The sequence below is a fragment of the Vidua chalybeata genome, chromosome 4 (assembly GCF_026979565.1).
Source record: "Vidua chalybeata isolate OUT-0048 chromosome 4, bVidCha1 merged haplotype, whole genome shotgun sequence".
Classification (NCBI taxonomy): Eukaryota; Metazoa; Chordata; class Aves; order Passeriformes; family Viduidae; genus Vidua; species Vidua chalybeata.
The window spans coordinates 6298159-6317654 of NC_071533.1; the positions used below are offsets into that span (position 1 = coordinate 6298159).

At 39.8% G+C, this 19496-nt stretch overlaps 2 protein-coding genes across 4 annotated transcripts in view; one reads left to right on the forward strand and one right to left on the reverse strand.

Annotated features, from left to right (window-relative positions):
- The window catches only part of ANAPC10 (anaphase promoting complex subunit 10), a 135027-nt gene extending 134439 nt beyond the window's left edge, over positions 1–588 (reverse strand). For both annotated transcript variants that reach the window (XM_053941120.1, XM_053941121.1), the window contains exon 1: positions 353–588. The gene's annotated coding sequence lies outside the window, so the exon portion shown is untranslated. The remainder of the gene's footprint in view (positions 1–352) is intronic.
- On the forward strand, positions 82–17844 carry ABCE1 (ATP binding cassette subfamily E member 1). 2 transcript variants are annotated; one of them, XM_053941116.1, is made up of 18 exons: positions 82–319; positions 6988–7155; positions 7475–7560; positions 8069–8166; positions 8554–8671; positions 10525–10662; positions 10807–10876; positions 11954–12050; positions 13000–13089; positions 13676–13797; positions 14432–14653; positions 15076–15135; positions 15220–15278; positions 15458–15568; positions 15656–15798; positions 15893–16015; positions 16964–17075; positions 17318–17844. In XM_053941116.1, exons 2-18 carry the CDS (start codon positions 7053–7055, stop codon positions 17363–17365), a joined length of 1800 nt encoding a protein of 599 aa, XP_053797091.1. In that variant the 5' UTR covers positions 82–319; positions 6988–7052; the 3' UTR covers positions 17366–17844. The 2 variants fall into 2 exon arrangements, with proteins under 2 accessions (XP_053797091.1, XP_053797090.1); XM_053941115.1 differs by lacking the exon at positions 82–319 and adding an exon at positions 732–881.
- Positions 17845–19496: the final 1652 nt, after the last annotated feature.

Genomic DNA, 19496 nt, shown 5'->3' on the forward strand with positions numbered 1-19496 from the left:
GGTGTGGGAGCGAGCCTGGGACGTGCTCGGTGCTGGGCATGGAAGCGGAGTTCCCGAGGTGGCCTCCTGGAAACGCCTCCCCACGGGAAGGAAAGGGCGTAGTCGCAGTGTTTCAGATGCAGATGGCGCGCTGCCCAGGGCAGGAAAAGGCCAGCAAGACCATGGTGTCGTGGCACCGATCCGTGGGCACAGTCATTATTGGGGGTGGTATCCTTAGTGAGGCGATGGGCTCCCGAAAGACAATGACAGTTCTTCCCGATGGGAATGAAAGCACGTAGCCCCAGCGTTCCAGGTGCAGAAGACACGCCGCCCAGGGCAGGTAAAGGCTAGCAAGACCATTCTATCTTGGTACCTTTCGAGTTGTATCAATCCCCGGTCGTATCCGAAACTGGAGCTCGGAAACCGCAGTCGTGAAAGGGAATGGAACACCTTTCCTTGAGAAGAGAAGCACGCGGTCTAACTGTTGCTGCTGCCCGTCACCACCTGGGACGTTCCCCTCGGAGCGGGGCCGCCGCTCGCAGCGCGGCCTCGGGGAGCCCGGGCGCCACGGGAGGCCGCGCTCCCTACGCACGGCCGCGCTCTAGGTCTCCATGGTGAGGGGGACCGCCCTTCCTTCCCCTGCCGTCCCTGGCAAGGGCCGCCCATCCTTTCCCCTCCTCTCCGTGGCGTGCGCCCAGGCCCCGCCCCCCCGGGCCCGACGGCCATCTTGGCCGGGTGGCGGCGGCGGCGGCGGCGGCGCGAGCACGTTGGGCGCGCGGGCCCGCGCGCGGGATCACCGGACGCCGTTCTCCCGCCGCGGCGCGAGGGCGCCGCGCGCGCTCCCACCCCCTCCTGTACCCGGCCCCGCCGCACCCTCCCCCCTCCCCTCCCCACAGCTCCCGGTAAGTAACGCCGGAGGGAGGAGAATTCCCACTTTCCTGCGCGGGAATGGAGGCGGTGGGGAAGGGCCCCCGCTCCTCATGGCGTGCTGCCGGCCCGGCGGCCGCCGCTGCGTTCGGCCTGGGCGGCGGCCTCGCCCGCACCGCCATGGGAGAAGGGTCGGCTCGACCGCGCCCCGCCTGGGCCTCAGGGCCGGAGGCTCTCGGGGATCGGGGCTCGCTGCCGGCGTGGGCACGGCCCGGGCCGGCACTGCCTGCACACGCGGTACGTCACCCCCGACGCCTCGGGTTTTGTGCCAGCCGGGGTCAGAGGGTGCCGTCCCTGCTGCTGCTCCCGGCCGCGGGTATGGCTTCCCTGTGGATGCAGCGCGGGATCCTCGCCTGGCGGCGGTTGCCTGGCTCTGGGAAAGGGAACGCTGGCATTCTGCTCCTGTGAAAACGGAGAACTTCCTCCTCGGGGTGGGGGGGAAGGCCGTATTTTGCCTTCTTTTGGGGGAAGCTGATACCCACGTGGGTGCTTGTGGGGCGGTGAGGAGATCAAGCCTTCTTGCAGGTGCGATAAGATAGGGGGGTAAGGCCGTTTTCTACGAGGTCTGTGTAAAAATAGAAGAAGTCGGCAGCTCTTCTAAAGGACCATGGTTTCCTGCCTGGAATGCACTTGAATACTTCACCTGCAAGTTCCTGTGACAGTTTTCACATCCTAATTTAAGCTTCCCTGCTGTGGTTCCTTCCATAAACTGCAGTCCTAAACCAGTGGTCATGAAATACTTTCATTAGTTTCATTAGATTCCTAATTTATGGGTTCGTTCTCACGCATTTCACTTCGTGTTAAGGGGAAATGTTAAAGATTGAGTGGTAATTAATGCTGCTCAGCACAAGCTAAACACACCCACTCATTGTGCAGCGTCAGTATACTTGACCGTATGCTTTCATGTTAGCATGTTTTCTTATTCATGTCGTGTCTTATGAGTAATATTATGATTTAATACAGTAGGGAAATCTGGGGCATGTCTGAACTTTTTTTACATTGCCTCAGTTTCTAAAACAAATGTGAAAACCTTAAGCATAGACTAGTTGTTGTATCGTTTACTATTGTTTCTGCTTTGATACTTAGAGATGTAGTGATTTCCCATATGGAGTTTGAAAATCTGTTTTACCTTTCATTTCAATTTTCTTTGGGTATTCTAGTTCTTGACTTCCTTGTTCTTGTTAAGGTGCGACTGTAAGTAGTCCATTAGCAATGGAATTGAGAGGCAATTCTTGAGCTTGTTTTCAGTGGCAGCTGGAAATGCTGTTCATCCTCACTTCTTTCCACAGCATTTCTCTGTCAGGTCTGATGCAGCATAATTTTATAAAATGTTCACTGGTTTTGTGCAAAGTAACTAAAGCATGGCGCAATTCTGAACCCAGACCTTGCCTTCACATCTTTCATTGAATGGTCTCTGCTTCTGTTTCAGTCTTCATTTACTTTTAATGTTTGAATTTTTCTTTGTTAAAGCCTAAAAATTCAGTGCAATTACAAATCATTCTCAGTCATAATTGCCTTGACTTAGTAAATTATAATTTACCTCTAATGCCTGTGAAAGAAATAAATATTATTAATGCAAGCACATTGCATGTGTTCTACAGATTGTACATTGCTGGTGCCTTCTGTGACAGATAGCAAGGTCTGCATGTGGGCAAGTTTTTTTTTTTGTAATCTGTGTGTGTCAGGGTGTGCAGCAGCTGTGTCAGACATCCTAAGAATGTTGATTTAGAATGCTTGTGATAATGTGTTTTGTGTCTTATTTTTAGACATGTTTCATTTTTGTATTAGATTACATAATTGAACAAAATGGGTGGCTTTTGACTTTAATAAATGATACTGACAGGGTTTTTAGAATATTTTCTTTTTTCTCTAGCCAGCAGTTTTTAGTCATTCTCTCCTCCTTCACCTGTGTCTGGGAAGATCTTCCGCTGCCATACCATCATCATTCAATAACTCAAAACAGCTCTTTACCCTAGTAGTTAGTAGCAAATTAATATTTTCATACTATGTTTTTTATTCTGTTCTACTTAATATGGAAAGGAGAAGCAGAGTCATGAAGTAAAATGCTTCTGAGTACCAGTTTCTCCTGCCCCTAAAGTGCTGACTGCACTGCTCAGTTGCTGGTGTGCTGTACTGTAACATTGCTGATCTGTGTTCAGTGTCCTGAGAGTTCCACATCCGTTCCTTGGAATCAGACCATCCTATTCCATATGTTAATTTAAATGCCACTCAGCTAACTGGATGGAAATATATAACTTGAGTTCAGTCTGGTTTTGGACAGTTTGTTTATTTGTTTCTGAGTTCTAAGTAGATATTACTACTTTATTTTGTGGACAGTCATTGTAGATATCAGCACAGTCCTAGAAATATTGCAGAAGTTCCAGGAGTCACTTTTTTTTTTTTTTTTTTTGTCCTGAAAATGGTGAAGACCACTAGAGAGTTTTGGATGAATGGGCACTTCTGTCACGTAGGTGGGAGTAGAGTGGGGGGAGTGTGTGTCTTCATGCTGCTTCATTGCTTCTATTCCCCCCACCACGTACTCTAATAAATGCTTAGTGTACATACATAATTCACTGACCCCTTCAAAACTATTCACCACAGACTGGGCATTTTTGTCTGAGTTAGAATTAACTGTAAATTACATGCTAACTTAGAAGGGCATTTTCCCAAGTAAGTTAGAATTAGAAAAATACCCAAACTTGGGCTGTTTAATTGCTTACCAACCACAGTCTGATTCAGCAGTGAGTGTAAACTTCAGTCTGCTTATCCCGCCAAGACTGTGGAAAGCTTGCTGAGGAACTTGGCAAGAATTGCTTGTTTCAAGCCGTGTTTGCCTTGGTGTTTGAGAGCAGCCCTGTCCCACTCTCTTGCTGTGGAGCTTCAGGCTAAACCCCGGCTGGAAGGCTGGGTGGCTGAGGGGAGATGTCCAGGCTGCTCTCAGCGCTGCTCAGCAGGAGCTTCGAGCAGGGTTTGGGGGGCTGGGGAGGGCAGCCTGCTGAGCCACAGCAGGTTTGGTTGTGGGGCAACCCACAGAACTGATTCACTGCTGCCTACAGCTCAGGTGGAAGGTCCACAGTGCTCTGTCTGCTCAGGCCTTGGAGAAAGGGCCACTTAGCACTTCCCTTGGGAAAACAGAGAGGGAATGATTCACCCCCAAATACTCTTGGCACTGTAAACTGCAGGATTTTAGTGAAAGGCACTGGGATGTCTTCCCAAAGAATGTATCTTTATTTAAAGTAATGACTACATCCAGTATCCCTCCCCAAGAAAATTACCCTGACTGAAGCACCTTTATAATCTTCAAAAATAAGGCTTTCAGTTTGTTGTTTTCTGATGTGTTAAAGTGAGAACTGCAGACTCATTATTCCATGCCTCTTGGCCTGGTCTATAGATGCAATTTCAATGTTCAGCCCTACTTTGTCAGTCTGGTCTGACAGTACAGAACTGTTGAATCACTTTTAATTTTTTTTCTTATATTCAGTCATTTATTTAAAAATAATAGCTGTGTTAATAGGACTTTCTGGCTTAGGAAATTTAAAATAGTAAAGGAAAAAAAAAAGAAATGTAAGTAGAAACTGCCACAATATGGTTGGCAGTGTGACTAATAGTTACATTCATTTATAGATTATGAAGAATATCTTTTGCTATTAGTTCAAAAATACTTTGGAAACTGAATAAAGGAATAAGACTACCAGTTTTTAAAGAAACTACTTAAAATATTTGTACCTATGTTAGTAATGGATTTAAGGATACAGTAACATCTGCTTTTCTGACCTTTGCTGTCCATCTTCCAGATATTGCAGTAGTATCTGCAGGATTCCTTCCAACTGAAGTTTAGAGAAGGGTAGAGTTTAGCATGATAAATGTGCCATGCTCCCACTTAGTTCTTGCTTCCTTCAGGAGTCTGCAAGTCACAACCTTTCTTCATCCAATAGCCACATGTAGTAAATACAGTCTGTAAACCACTGCAGGATTCTTTGGTTTGGTGAAGCAAAGGTGAGCTGGACATCCAGAAAAAATTTCCCTTAATTAGAAATGTTGGAATCCTTTGGATGCAGCTGCACCTTTGCACTGTGTGGAAACCTGAAGTACTTCCAGATTCCTTCCCAGTCATATCATTTAACTACTGATACTGCATTGAAATTATTTTGAACATGCATCATCTGTAGGACTGCCATCCCTTTGTTTAGTGAGATGGAAATGCTTTGTACATTATGGCATTTATTTTTACCAAAAAAAAAAAGTTTGTCATCTGCACTATCTTAAAATCTTCCAAGAGCCTCATAATTCGGTTGTCTTTGTTGTTATTTTCAGTATTACGAGTGAATATGGTACAGGAAATATAAATGTACTTTAAAACACATTCCATCTTTTTTTATCTATCAAGACTTAAATTTAAAATTCTCTTGCCTTCCCTCCATTTGCTGCAGCTGTGCAAAGTCCCCTTACAATCCAGGACTTGTCAACGTACATTACAAAGAACTAAGCAGGGAAAGAGTGGCTTATAGAGAGGAATACAAGTCATCATTTCACTCCTTTGCATGCATTTATTTGTGATTTCAGAAATACTTAGTCATCTTGTAATCCACAAAATATTTATAGAGTTTTTAGGTTGGAAAAGACCTCCAAGATTATTGAGCCCAACCATTAACCCAGCACTAGCTCCTAACCTGTGTCCCTGAGGGCCACATCTACATGTCTTTTAAATACTTCCAGGGATGGTGACCCAACCACTTCCCTTAGCTGCCTCTTGCAATGCTTGTCCACCTTTCAGCGAAAGATAGTTTTCCTGACATCCAATCTAAACCTCCCCTGGTGAAATCTGAAGCTGTTTCCTCTTGTCCTGTGTTGTGTTATTTTGAAGTAGAGCCCTATCCCCCACCTTGCTATACCCTCCTTTCAGACAGTTGTAGAGGGTGAGATGGGCTCTCTTGAGCCTCCCTTTCTGGACTAAACATCCACAGCTCCCCCAGCTGTTCCTCAGACTGGTGCTCCAGAGCCTTCCCCAGCTCCAGTGCCCTTCTCTGGGCTCACTCCAGCCCCTCTGTGACTTTCTTTAGTGAGGGGCCCAGAACAGGACACAGCACTTGAGGTGTGGCCCCACCAAGTTCAATGGGACAGTCCCTGCTCTGGTCTTGCTGGCCAGACTGTTGCTGATGCAGGCCAGGATGCCATTGGCCTTCTTGGCCACCTGGGCACAGCTGGCTCATGTTCAGTCCCTGCCACCAGCCACCCCCAGGTCCTTTTCCACCAGGCAATTTTCCTTACACTCTTCCCCAGCCTGTGGCGCTGCCTCGAGTGGTTATGACCCAAGGGCAGGACCCAGCACTTGTCCTTACTGATCCTCATGATCCCCATGGAGCTGGCTTGGCCAGATCCCTTTGCAGAGCCTTTCTATGTTCTTTATAAAGAATTGTACTTGTTTTTATTGAAATCTATTACAGGCATTGATACCATATTAGGAAATGCAGAATGTAACTGTAGTTACTCAGATATTAATGAAACTCAAGATTAAAGAATCAAGCATCATCATGAATGTCTGTCTGCTCACATTGCCTGGTTTACTTTTTATATGCTATTGCACATTTTCACTTTGAAAACTGGTTTACATTTTACACTGTTTTAATCCTTTAATACAGAATATTGGCATACAGTTTGTAAATGCATATTCTAATAATATCCTTGGAGTAATAGTTGTAGTCACAATTTGACAATGTGAACAAGGGTGCTTTATACAAGGCAACTTGTAAAACTAAAATTTGGAGCTGTACAGATTCTTATGTTCTTACTACAGCATGCTTTTTTGGAAACAAATCCTTTTTAAGATAAGTCATAATTTTATTTTTACACTGGAAAAGTAGTAATGGGATGGAAAGAAGATGTTAAAAATTTGTGCGGTTATCTACACATCAGTACCCTTGTTATTTGTATCTTTGACTTTGCTGTTCGTCACATTGCTTAAAGGAGGAAAAAAATCAAATAATTTTGCATTTTTCATCTCTGTGCTCCACTAGCAATAACTTAGGATAGATATGTCTTATGGTATGTTTTTTTTATTTTTTTTTTTTTTTTTCCTTTAAGGTCTGCAAGACTCCCACTACTCCTCCTTATAACTGGTGTATGTGTTTAACCCTAAATTGTGCATTATGGCAGACAAATTAACAAGAATTGCTATAGTCAACCATGACAAATGTAAGCCAAAGAAATGTCGTCAGGAATGCAAGAAGAGTTGTCCTGTGGTTCGAATGGGTAAGAGATACAATGTAACAAAGTATTGAAGCAATTGGAGACCTTTTAAATCAATTCTGCTAGAAGGAATGAGCTTTTTATAACTGATAGATTTTTGTGTATAATTTAAGCATTTTTTTCATAAAGCCTTTAAAAAATATCACTAAAAGCATGAACAGTTCTTAGTAATAATGACACTTTTCATAAAATGTGTCACCTTTGGATAATCTGAAGCTTCAGTGAACGTTCATAGTTACATGTTCCTTTGTAGAATTTAATAGGCAGGAATTCTGATTCACCAGAAACTTTACTGATCTTATCTGAATTTTTTTTTCACCAGGAAAACTTTGCATAGAAGTCACATCACAGAGCAAAATAGCATGGATTTCAGAAACACTTTGTATTGGTTGTGGTATTTGCATCAAGGTAAAAATTAAACTGCTTTATTTAAAGTGCTACATTTTCCTAATTTTGCTACTATATTTAGTAATGCATACTGTAATTTCAAAAAGCAGTTTTCTTTCCTGGGCTAATCAGAGCAAGTTAACTTACTGTTTCTAGAAAGTGAAGAACTGTGTCATTTGACTGAACTGTTTGGGTTGCAAGGTTGTGGGTTTTGTTTGTGGCTTTGTTTTTGCTTGGCTTTGTTTGGTTCTTTTGTTTGTTTGTGTCTTTAGACAATTAGCAGCAGAAAGATGTTTTTTGTGAAAGGTGGAGAATATATGCCTTATTTGTATTGTAGACTGACAGTCTAAATTGCAGACTATAAATCTGAAGAATGTGGTATAGAACTTCCTTGGCAGGTTGACCGTGTAAAGGAAATTTGGTAGAGGTCCGTTTAAAAATGTAAATGCACAGCTGGGCGCAGTACAAAACATAGGCTTTTGTTAATAAATTGTGTGAACTAATAATCTATAATTTATTTCAATTCCAGAAATGTCCTTTTGGAGCCTTGTCAATTGTTAACTTACCTAGCAACCTGGAGAAAGAAACAACACATAGATACTGTGCCAATGCCTTTAAACTTCACAGGTATTTTATTTTTCAAATATCAAAGAGACAAAAAATCCAAGTTTTTGATGGGGTAAACATAGTGCACATCAAAGTGTTCTTAGTTCTTACCCCACAAGCTTCCTTTAAGAATGTTAATTACATTTTTCATATTAAAAAGTATTATAATGAAATAAATTCACGTTAGGAATTATTTTACAGAGCCCCTGCTTAAAAACAGACTGGCCTTAAATATTTCTTATGCTCTTGTATTTTTAAGGAATTTGATATGATTTGGGTTAGATATTTGGGTTAAAAAAGGCTGTAATAATCAGAAGGTCTGAAAATGGGTTGCAACATTTACTTGACCACTAAATGTTGGTGTGAGATGACATAAATATAACACAAGCTTATCAATGTTTTGTACAGGTTGCCTATCCCTCGTCCAGGTGAAGTACTGGGATTGGTTGGAACCAATGGTATTGGAAAATCAACTGCCTTGAAAATTTTAGCAGGAAAACAAAAGCCAAATCTTGGAAAATATGATGTATGTACCAGCAATAAAATAGAGTTAGCATTTTAGATAGCTGTGTTTATATTTTTGGACTGAACATTTGTATCTGTGAATGTGATAGATTTGTGGGGATGTTGGCACTTTGTCTATTGACCGGCAGTGACCTACTCCACACAGGACCAATAGCAGAAGGTTATTGCTAGCAAAGGCTTTCTTGCAAATTGTGTCTATATCTCAAGAAAGATAAGGGTTCTAATTGTAATTGTTACTCATGAAAGATGAAAATCAGAGGTAGGTTTCTTGAAGTCACACTTAAGGGCTTGGGGTGTTTTTAATACTAGTCTTTAAAAAATGTCACGTTTTTCTCCCTGCATAATTTATCTATTCCCATCAGGGATTTCCATAGCCCAAGTACTGGAGTTTCTTTTAAATTACCTTTGTTTTTATCTGAACAGCTCAAGTGTCTGTGAGCACTTACCATGTATCTTTGGGATCTCTTAGGCATTTTTATCTTCGATTCTTTTGAGGAAGATTTCTCATAAAGTATATTGTTACTGTAAGTTGTGGTTGAAGGTGTTTTCCACTGTACACATGAATACTGAGCTCTGAAAAATCCTTAGTTTCTTCATGTTGCTAGTTACTTAGAAATAAGACTTTTTGAGAACCAGACTTAAAACAACTTGTGATCTGCTGGTATTCATGGGAATTCATAATCCATTTTCCTGTGTGTTTACTCCAAGTCAAACTGCAGACAGTGAGCAAAAGATTTTACAAGGGCTTCTTTACCTAGCACTACTCCAAAGAGTGAATACACTAGAGAAAAAGCATAAATAATAACTATTAGGACTCCTCTTAGCAGTATTTCAGATGTTACTTTCTTACCTTCAGACTGCAGGGGGACAATTGAATTCTGATGCACGCTTTTGTCCTTCAAGAAGCACTTGTAAGAACAAGTGTTGACGCTTTCTTCAGCAGTTTCTTTACCTGAAAGAGTAATGTTTTAATAAACTGTTCATTTCATGGCTGCTACCTAAAGCTGCAAAGAAACAGTCATTTCCCAGCTACATTTTCCATTCTCTTTCAAGTTTGGTTTATATTATTTTGTGGACTTCTTGTTTCAGGTGGTAGTATTGCAGAAATAGCAAAACTTTTGACTTTCTGAATGTGTACTTAATTGAATTACCATGCTTCCAAAATCAGACTTTGCTGTGAAGGAGCCATATCAGTATGACCACAGAAACACGTGGTATGAATTGACTCTTCCATGTTGCTTCTGCTCTAAAACTGATGAAGCATTTCCTCTGTGTATTTGCTTGGTTTGGAAATATGACTGTGTCGGTCTGATTCCATACTGTTTATCATCAAAGTAATTAACTCAGCACCCCTCAGAGTAGTACAGTGTGCAAGGGGGAACTTTTTCCTGGGTGATGCTCTGAAGGGTTCCTTTTATTTTCAATTTGTCATTTTTCCTTTGTATTTTTTTTCCTTCTGTTTCCTTGGAAGTGTTTGCTAGAAGCAGAGAAAGTTACCAGATTTGTTGCATCTTCTGTGCTAGTTTGTGCTTTTATCATTCCAGTCCTTTTCCTTTGGATTAGCTGTATCAGATAGCTAGTAAGTGTGGTTACACTAATCCATGCTGTCATTTTCCCCATGAAGTTGTTTCAATTCAGTAGCTTCTTAACTGTGCACATTTAATTTTTTTTGAAGGCTAGTGAAACCTGGAAAAAGAAGGTCTCTAAACCTTGTTTTTAGAGTGCTTTTGCAGATTTTTTTGGTGTGCTATTTTACAAGCATATTCTATTTGCCTTGTTGATTGGAATGAAATTAGGGTTCCTTATTATGTTTTTAAATGGTATAAGTAAACCCAGGCTTTTATTTTGTCACAGGATCCACCTGACTGGCAAGAAATTTTGACTTACTTCCGAGGATCTGAACTACAAAATTATTTTACCAAGATCCTGGAAGATGACCTTAAAGCTATCATTAAACCTCAGTACGTGGACCAGATCCCTAAAGCTGCAAAGGTGAGACATTTCATGAGTAAATAGAAAGCTGGGAGCTTCTTCTGTACTATTTCTAATGTGTTTAAAGGTTTTATTTAGCAGCATAATTCAGAACTGTCTGAAATTTTTAATGCTGGTTGGGGTTTTTTATTATTTATCATGCAGGGAACAGTGGGATCAATTCTGGATAGGAAGGATGAAACTAAGACACAAACTGTTGTATGTCAGCAGCTTGGTAAGTAATTCTGTACAGTCAAATTTTAAAGCATTTGAGAAGTTCATATTTACTAAAACAAATCAAGTTGTCATAATGTGATAGAACATGTAAATTATACCAACTCAAAGAAAAAGTAAAGGTGCTTTAGTGTAAACCCAGGGCATGCTGTAATATAAATAACACAGATAATACTTTCTAGTGGCAAACTAGTTGATACATTCTAGTTAACAGAATGTAATCCAGTTTCTGTTTCCTAGTAGAAAGTGGTTTCTTTAAAGCTGGAAAAATTCCGTTTAGCATCTGCTGCTCTTGCTTGCTCACAAATGTGGCAAAATCTGAGCATCCCCCTTTTTACACTGCACGTAAAAATACTATCCTAATATACCACACTCCTCCCAAAAGCTTGTATATATCTAATTTTAGTGGGAGTAACACTGACTTCTGAGATTAATACAATTAATGAGAACATCTGCATAGTCCAGCTCTAGTAATGTTTTGTAAGTGTTTTGTATTTAGTTGTTGCTAAATTCACAATGGAATTCTCTTTAGTGGAACTGGGTAGTGAAGGTGGGGCTGCCATTGTGCCACCGAGAATGTGGGCTTTGAGTCCCACTTAATTTATTAGTGACACAACCTGTTCTTGAAATGTGTTCATTAAGCTGCTTAGAAAATACCTGCTTCACCCATCTCCTGTAAGGTTTGAGGGACTTGATTTTCCTGAAAATCAGAGCTCTCCAGCCAAGTCTGACAAGAAGCACTTTCAGAACTGGTATAGTTTCTTTTTAGGGCCAGAAATCTTCACCAATGTGGTGGAAAAAGAAATAGAAATGTAATTCTAATTCTAATAGAAATGTAATAGAAATGTAATGATAGGAAGCAGCCATGCAGCTAATGCTGCAGAGAAGCCATAGCTTGCTGTCACTTAGAATTAGCAGTATGATACTGATGGCTGTATAAAGTGAATGCTTATTCTCCTTCTGTTTTCTTTTCCTCTCTGTAGAATGTTTGCTATGTTTATACATGTTTCTGTAGGTAATAAAAATAAGGATTGTTCTGTTGGTTATCACATACCTAAAATTAATCACTTACTTGCAGACTTAACACACCTGAAAGAAAGAAATGTTGAGGACCTTTCAGGAGGAGAACTTCAGAGATTTGCTTGTGCAGTTGTTTGCATTCAGAAGGCTGATATGTATGTTTCATTTACTTCTGTTACACATTGCTTCTAGTAATCTGTCTCAGAATATGGTCCTCAAATTTATATTTATTCTTAACAATAATACTTTTGTTTGAAATATTGAAAAATATTTAATAATTATTAAATAATGTTTAAAAATTATTTAAAAAACAACTTTAGCCAACTCATCAGCTGAAAGCCATATTTACTTCATGTGTAATCTCTGGATTGTGTATACTTTTATTTATCTGAGTGGAAATAGCTGATTTCAGAAGCCAGTGTTAGATTTCAGCATCACAACCTTACAACCTCTCCCTATTCCCACCTAAATGTATCCTGTTGGACAGCACACCTCCCTTAGAATGAGAAAGGTACAGCTGCTTTCCCACCTCTTGGAACTTGAGTCCCTCCTCTCCTGTCTTGCAAGCAGGAAATTACTGTCTAATCTTTGTTGTTTCCTGACTCCTTGGAACCAAGAAAACAAAATCAGAAGAGTTACACAGTTTTGGGTTTTTTTTGCTTTCATGAATTTTTGGGTTGGTTGGTCTTGTTCTGCTTGGGCTGCTGTTTTTTATTTGGTTGGTGTGAATTTCAAATGGGTTTCCTTGTTCAGTTTTCTCTTTTTGGAAAACATCCTTCTTCCAATCTTCTAAAGTATTTCTGCACTTTTTAGTTCATGTTAAATTTAAGGTAACTGAGAATGAGTGCATGGGAATCCTATCTGCTGATTCTTGTAACTTTTGATAACTTTGTCAGAACTTTTGGGAAAGTAATACTTAACTCACTTTCACATGACAGTCTACAAAGAATGAAGGCAGAAATGCACAATTGGCATTTTTTTTTCTCAGTATAAATAATGATAATTTTTTATTTCCATTTACTTAATGGTTGAAATGTTAATACTATGCTTGATTAAGTAGAAAGCTTGCATTCATTAAGACTTCACTCTTCCTTTTGGGATTAGCTTCATGTTTGATGAACCTTCCAGCTACTTGGATGTCAAGCAGCGCTTGAAGGCTGCCATTACTATTCGGTCCCTCATAAACCCTGACAGGTAAATAAATGCAAGCTTCAGATGTTTTGCCAGACTGTAATAATGCATGACTGCTTACAGAGGGAAGAAAGATCCAGTCCATCCCCTCAGAAGTGCTCACTTCTCAGTATGGTACACTAACAGATGTTTCAAATATTCCAAGTCGGTAATATTCTACTCTTTTGCATTTTGGAAACTTATTTCCTGTAGTTTCTTGTCCTGTTTCGAAATTTTTTTATAAGGATGGGAAAATATTGGTGGTTGCTTTTCACCTGAATATTGCTGTTTCATCCCTTTCTCACAAAGATTTTTATTTTCTTAAAATGTGCTAAGTATTTTTCACTCAATCAACATACTTCCACTTAATGTACATAAAGAAGTTGCCAGTTCACACTGAAGATGGACTTTAACTTTATCATTCACGAGTTTATTGACAGTTTAAAAAATGCTTGTGACAGATTTGAGCTCTTTTTTTAGTATAAAGTGAAGAAACCATATTAACTGAAAATCATATTGATAGCTCTTGTTTATGCAAAACTAGAGTAAGAAAAAAAGAAAAATGTTTTGCATTGAGGTAAAAATTCATCTCTCTGGCTTTGTTTTTCAGGTACATTATTGTTGTAGAGCATGATCTAAGTGTGTTAGATTATCTCTCTGACTTTATCTGCTGCCTGTATGGTGTGCCAAGTGCTTATGGTGTTGTTACCATGCCTTTCAGCGTAAGAGAAGGTAATTCTTGCCATATTTCTCTTTCTAAACATTCCCAAAAATGCCAGTTGTCTGCTATATAAACATGTCCTCTTCCTGTTACAGTTCAGCAATGAAAAAGCTGTTGGATTTTTTGCAGAATTTCTGTGTTATGTGATACTAAATTTGTAACTCAACCCAAAAGTCTTCATTTTCACTTGCTATGGACATAATTTTGATACTTCCAGGTGTTTTGTAAACAGTGGAGTTACATAAAAGACCCTATAAGTAGTAGAGAAAGGGCAGGAGAGAGGTTGCACAGTACAGAGGTATGTAGTGTTCAACTGAATTGACCCCAGTTGTAGTCCTGAGACTCAGTAAAATCTGGCTTTGAGAGATTGGGTCCAACAGCAGAAGTTCCTTTTAATCCCACACACATCACTAACAGTGGATTTTCAGGAAGAGCTGCTCCACCCATTCTGTAGTTTAGTAAGACTCTTCTTTGTTCAGTTTGCAATATGCAGACCTTAAAAGAGGTCTTGTTGCTTCTTTTAACATAGCATTTAAAATCCAGCATTCTCGTTACCTGAATGGAATTTACAGCTAGGAATTGAAATTCTTCTTGTTTTACTTTGTTACGGACCTCTTTTAATGATGTTTTTTCCTCCCATCCTAGGCATAAATATTTTCCTAGATGGCTATGTTCCAACAGAAAATCTAAGGTTTCGAGACGCATCTCTGGTATTTAAAGTAGCTGAAACAGCTAACGAAGAAGAGGTTAAAAAGATGTGTATGTACAAATATCCAGGAATGAAAAAAAAGATGGGAGAATTTGAGCTATCCATTGTAGCTGGAGAATTCACCGATTCTGAAATTATGGTGATGTTAGGGGAAAATGGTAAGTGCAATTTATGCTGGAAACTGCTTCTCCAGCCCTGAATAAGATCCGAAAGCCCTTCACTTTGGGAGCCAGGCTTCAAAATTACTGGGTTTGAGTCAGGTTGAGCTGCTTGTTTCCTGGTGAAGATATCCAGCATGAGCCCCCCAGTTAGGAAGAATGTGAAGTTACTGAATGTTAACAGTGCCACTGTGTTTGTTACCTACCCTGGTTTTAAAACTTAGGTGGCAGTTTTAAGACGTGTCTTGCATTTGAAAAAGCAAGTAGTAGCAAGTGCTGGAAGATAATACAGGAATTCTCAAAGCAGTCTAATTTTAAAATGTATTCTTTATTAAATAGTCTTAGTTGTTGTTGTACCAGTGACTTGTTAGAGGTCTAAATTGGTAAAAAGTGATTAACGTGTAACTTGTATTTTATTTTAGGAACTGGCAAAACAACATTTATCCGAATGCTTGCAGGAAGACTTACACCTGATGAAGGAGGTAATGTGTTACACCCAAGCTGAAACCTATTTTAAGGTTACTGGAAATTCTCTTGTTTACATTATTAATTTTGTCTTTTTATAGGTGAGGTCCCAGTCCTAAATGTCAGCTACAAACCACAGAAAATCAGCCCTAAATCTACGGTACATTTCAGCCTTATTTATTAAGTATTGTGTTTGCTACAAAACACACAGATAGAAATTCTTTTAAGCCTATTTTGTATCTGTATTTATTTTAGATAGATTTTTTTTTTTTATTATTCTGTTTCTGCTTGTTTTCTTGTGGTGCATAAAACTGAATGGCAACATTTTCCTTTTGCTAGGGAAGTGTCCGTCAGCTGCTGCACGAGAAGATCAGAGATGCCTATACACACCCCCAGTTTGTAACTGATGTGATGAAACCTCTTCAGATAGAAAACATCATTGACCAGGAGGTATTAATTGTTTGAATCAACATCCTCATTGTCTTAACTCTCAACCAGTACCTGAACTAAGCATGGCCTTGTTCCCCCCACCGCCAGGTTCAGACGCTGTCTGGTGGTGAGTTGCAGCGTGTGGCGTTAGCTCTTTGTCTGGGTAAACCGGCAGATGTGTATCTGATTGATGAGCCCTCAGCATATCTGGACTCTGAACAGCGTCTGATGGCTGCCAGAGTCATTAAACGGTGAGTACGCGCGGTGGGCAAGGAACTGAAAATTGCAGTAGTATTACAATGAGTTCACATTACTCTCTTCTTTTCTTCTTTCCCCTCATTTCAGTTTCATTCTCCATGCTAAAAAAACAGCTTTTGTGGTAGAACATGATTTTATCATGGCTACATATCTTGCTGATCGCGTGATTGTTTTTGATGGCATTCCTTCCAAGAACACACTGGCAAACAGGTAAGAGATTCGTTGGGATTACTAAGTAAGATTGTCACTCCTGCCTATGGAAATTTAAGCTGCATCCAGGACTGTCCTGAGGGTTCTGACTTCTGTTTTGAATCGTGAAACAGAAAATGGGATTGATCCTCACAGGCTGCCTAAACCAGAGTTGGGGCAGGGTTGAGGAACATAACCAAACCCTAAAAAACTAGACCCGGCCTTAAGCAATGGCATGATGGCTAAATAACAAGCACGAGAGATCAAGGAATGAAAAAACTACCAACTGTAAACTATGCTTCTGAAAATAACTTTCAGATGCAGTAGGAGAAAGCAGTGTACTAATGGTACCTGTATGCAGATGTAGTGAAGGTTAAGTCTTGATGCCAACATGCAGCTTTTTCAGAGCTGTCCCTTTTGATGTCTCCTTTTGTTCCTGTAAATAATTTCATGTAGATTACATAGACTTTTTAATGAGCAGCCTTATCAGAAAACAGGCTTTTAGAACAGTGAGTACTTGGCACAAGCTAGATGAACTAAACATACTAGTCTGCCATGGCAATCCCCTGCTACCCCAGCTTTGGTGGTATTCCTTCCAAGAACACAGATGTTGGAATTCAAAATTCACAATCATTGAGAAAGTTATGATCTTTGTTAGATTTTGCTTATGGTGCAGGTGTTGGGTTTTTGTTTCCTTGAATGTAAATAAGTGTGCCTGCACACACATGTAGATACAAAATAAAAAGAAAGAAAAGGTCACAGCTGGAAGCTACAATGAGATAAAACTCTCATCTTTCAGCAGCATCTGAGATAGGGTTTGACTAAAAATGTAGCATGTCTTGGTATGTCAAATACAGCTCACATTTGCATTTCCAGACCTGAGTGAGCTCAGGCTGGAGATCAGTTGCCTGTAATCATATGATATAAAACTTCTGAAAATATAGCTAAAATATTCTTCTGTCTCAACAGTCCACAGACTCTTCTGGCTGGAATGAATAAGTTTTTATCTCAGCTTGAAATCACTTTTAGAAGAGACCCCAACAATTACAGACCAAGAATAAACAAACTCAATTCCATCAAGGTAAGAGAGGAGCACCTTTGCAGTACAGGAGCCAGGACTGTTTGATATGAAGCCAGATTTTAAAATAGGGAACAAAATGAAGATTGACAGGGTAGTTCTGCTGTGCTGGAAAAACAGCATGTGAAACTAGTAAGAGTAATAACAGAAGCAGAAAGAGTTTAGAGAAGTGTCTTTTATTTCAGTTATGTTCAAGTCTGCCCAAGACTACTTCAAGTAATGGTGACCTTTTTTCTCTTCCCAAGGATGTGGAACAAAAGAAGAGTGGAAACTACTTCTTCCTGGATGACTAAATATTGAATCCCAGCATATTTTTAACTGGCATCTAGACATGCATATTGGAATTTAACAGCTGTGATGAGATGGCTCAGATCAGGTTTTAGAACAATTAATCTTTTGGAGCTTAAAATCTCTTGCTGCATTTAACATCTGAGATAGTAGCAGTAAACATCCTAGTCTGAGTAAAACTGCCACTTTCTGTATTTTGGTGACACAGCCCTATTTTCAGTGTAATAATTTCAAAATAGACCACCGTGAAATTGTGCAAATGGGTCTCCTGATTTTTCAAACTTTAAGGGAGGATTTCAATTCAATATATCCTACTCATGTACCAAGTACTCACTGAACTTCCTCATTTTAAAATAAATCTTTGAAGCTGTTTTCTGTATAAGAGGGAAGTTTACTGTCACGCTACAAGAGCGACTCCTCTTTTAAAAAGGTTGAATCCCTCTGGCTGAGGGTTTCAAAAATAAAATACCCACCCAACTTGTGACACTGTAGAATTTCTTCAATTACTAATTCAGAAGTGTATATATAATGTCACACACCCTTTTCTCACACTGAAGGTAGCTACACCTTTTTTTAATCACCTGTCCCTGTGCGTGTTCTCAGACCTAGTGAGATGAAAATAATCAGTGAACTAATCCTAAAGAATATAAACATTTCCAACTATCCAATTCACTCTTCCATAAAGTTTTTATAAGGCTAAGATGCAGGAATTTTTTTTTTCCTAAAGTAAAAAGCTTTGACAAGTCTTACTATGACAAAAAAAAATTTAAAGAAACCTTGTTAAAAACTTATTTCCCTATAAAATAAGGTCCTTCAGGGAACCAGAAGGAAAATTTAAAGGTTCCTGCTTATTTAAGAAGACATCTAAAAAACAACTTTCAGCTATATGTCTTAAAAGGAAGGAAGGGCATTTTCCATTCAACAGCTCTCTGCCTTCATTGTCATGTGAAAAGCATGATGAGAAAACATGGCTTTGTTCCTTGTTTACATTTTTGCCTCAGAAGCTACAGAAAGGAGTGGGGGTAATTTGTGGGTTTTTGCCATTCTGTGAGTTAGTAACATGGTTATTTCATAACCTTTGCAGTACTAAAGCATTATATACACACTGCCTCCCTCTGTCTTGTAACAGCAATGCACCTGTACTACACCAGCAGAGGGACTCTCTAAAGAAGTGCAGGTATTGAGTACATCCTACACAACTGAGCTGGTCAGACAAAAACTTCCAAAGGCTGACTAAACTTGTTCTCCTCTGCACAGCTTAACTCCCTTTGAACTGGAGTTGTGCAATCTTCTCTGAATCAGCTGTAATAAGGATAAGGTAAAGATGTGGTTCAGCTGTGTGTCACAGTTGATTATATGCTGAATATTACATATATTAACAGGAGGATCTTGCAATCTAAAACATCTTGCCACAGGCCAGAGGTTGGGCCAATCAGACTACTACTACTCCTTCAGCAAGAGAGGAAACCAGACTTACTTGATCAGCATCAGAGAAAATATACCCACGCCTTCCAGTCCTTCACTGTCCTAGAGTAGCAAGGCAGTGCAGGCCCAGCTGAAAGCAGCTGTTTTTTAAATACAAATTCTAAAAGCACATCCCCCCCAGTTACTGCCATGCCTCTCTTCCCCAGTGTTTCCCAACACATTTCTGTAGGAAGTGTCACTGGCTTCATTCTTGCAACAAAGCTTGTGATGAACTACCTGCTCTAGGACAGAATGATTAGTTCTGTGACTGCTGCACAAATCTGGGGTAGAGCTAGAGTTTAAAATTCACCAGTAAACTCAACAAGCAGCCCTCTTCATGATTTTGAAAGGAGTTGAAATAAACAATCACAAAGGTAAAATCAGTTAAATCCCTCAGTGCTTGCTTTGTTCTCAACCTGAAAAGGTGAAGATTGCCTCTTTTGAAATCCTGAATGAAAAAGTATTTAGATTAAAAAAAGAAAAACCAAAAAGCCTCCAGCATGACCCCTACAAACAAAAACTCCAAATTCAGTTTATGGGTTCTTTTTGTTTGCTGCCTGCCATATGCTGTTCATCATTCTGCTGCTTACTACAACTGGCTCTGTAAGAACAACATTTCGTTTAATGCTATTGCAACAGGTTTAAATACATACATATAATTTAGAAAGCAAG

Coding starts and splice junctions, on each gene's coding strand:
- ABCE1 (XM_053941116.1), top strand. CDS start 7,053: ATGGCAGACAAATTAACAAGAATTGCTATAGTCAACCATGACAAATGT. Junction 7,156..7,474: donor TTGTCCTGTGGTTCGAATGG/GTAAGAGATACA, acceptor TTTTTTCACCAG/GAAAACTTTGCATAGAAGTC. Junction 15,136..15,219: donor ACTTACACCTGATGAAGGAG/GTAATGTGTTAC, acceptor GTCTTTTTATAG/GTGAGGTCCCAGTCCTAAAT.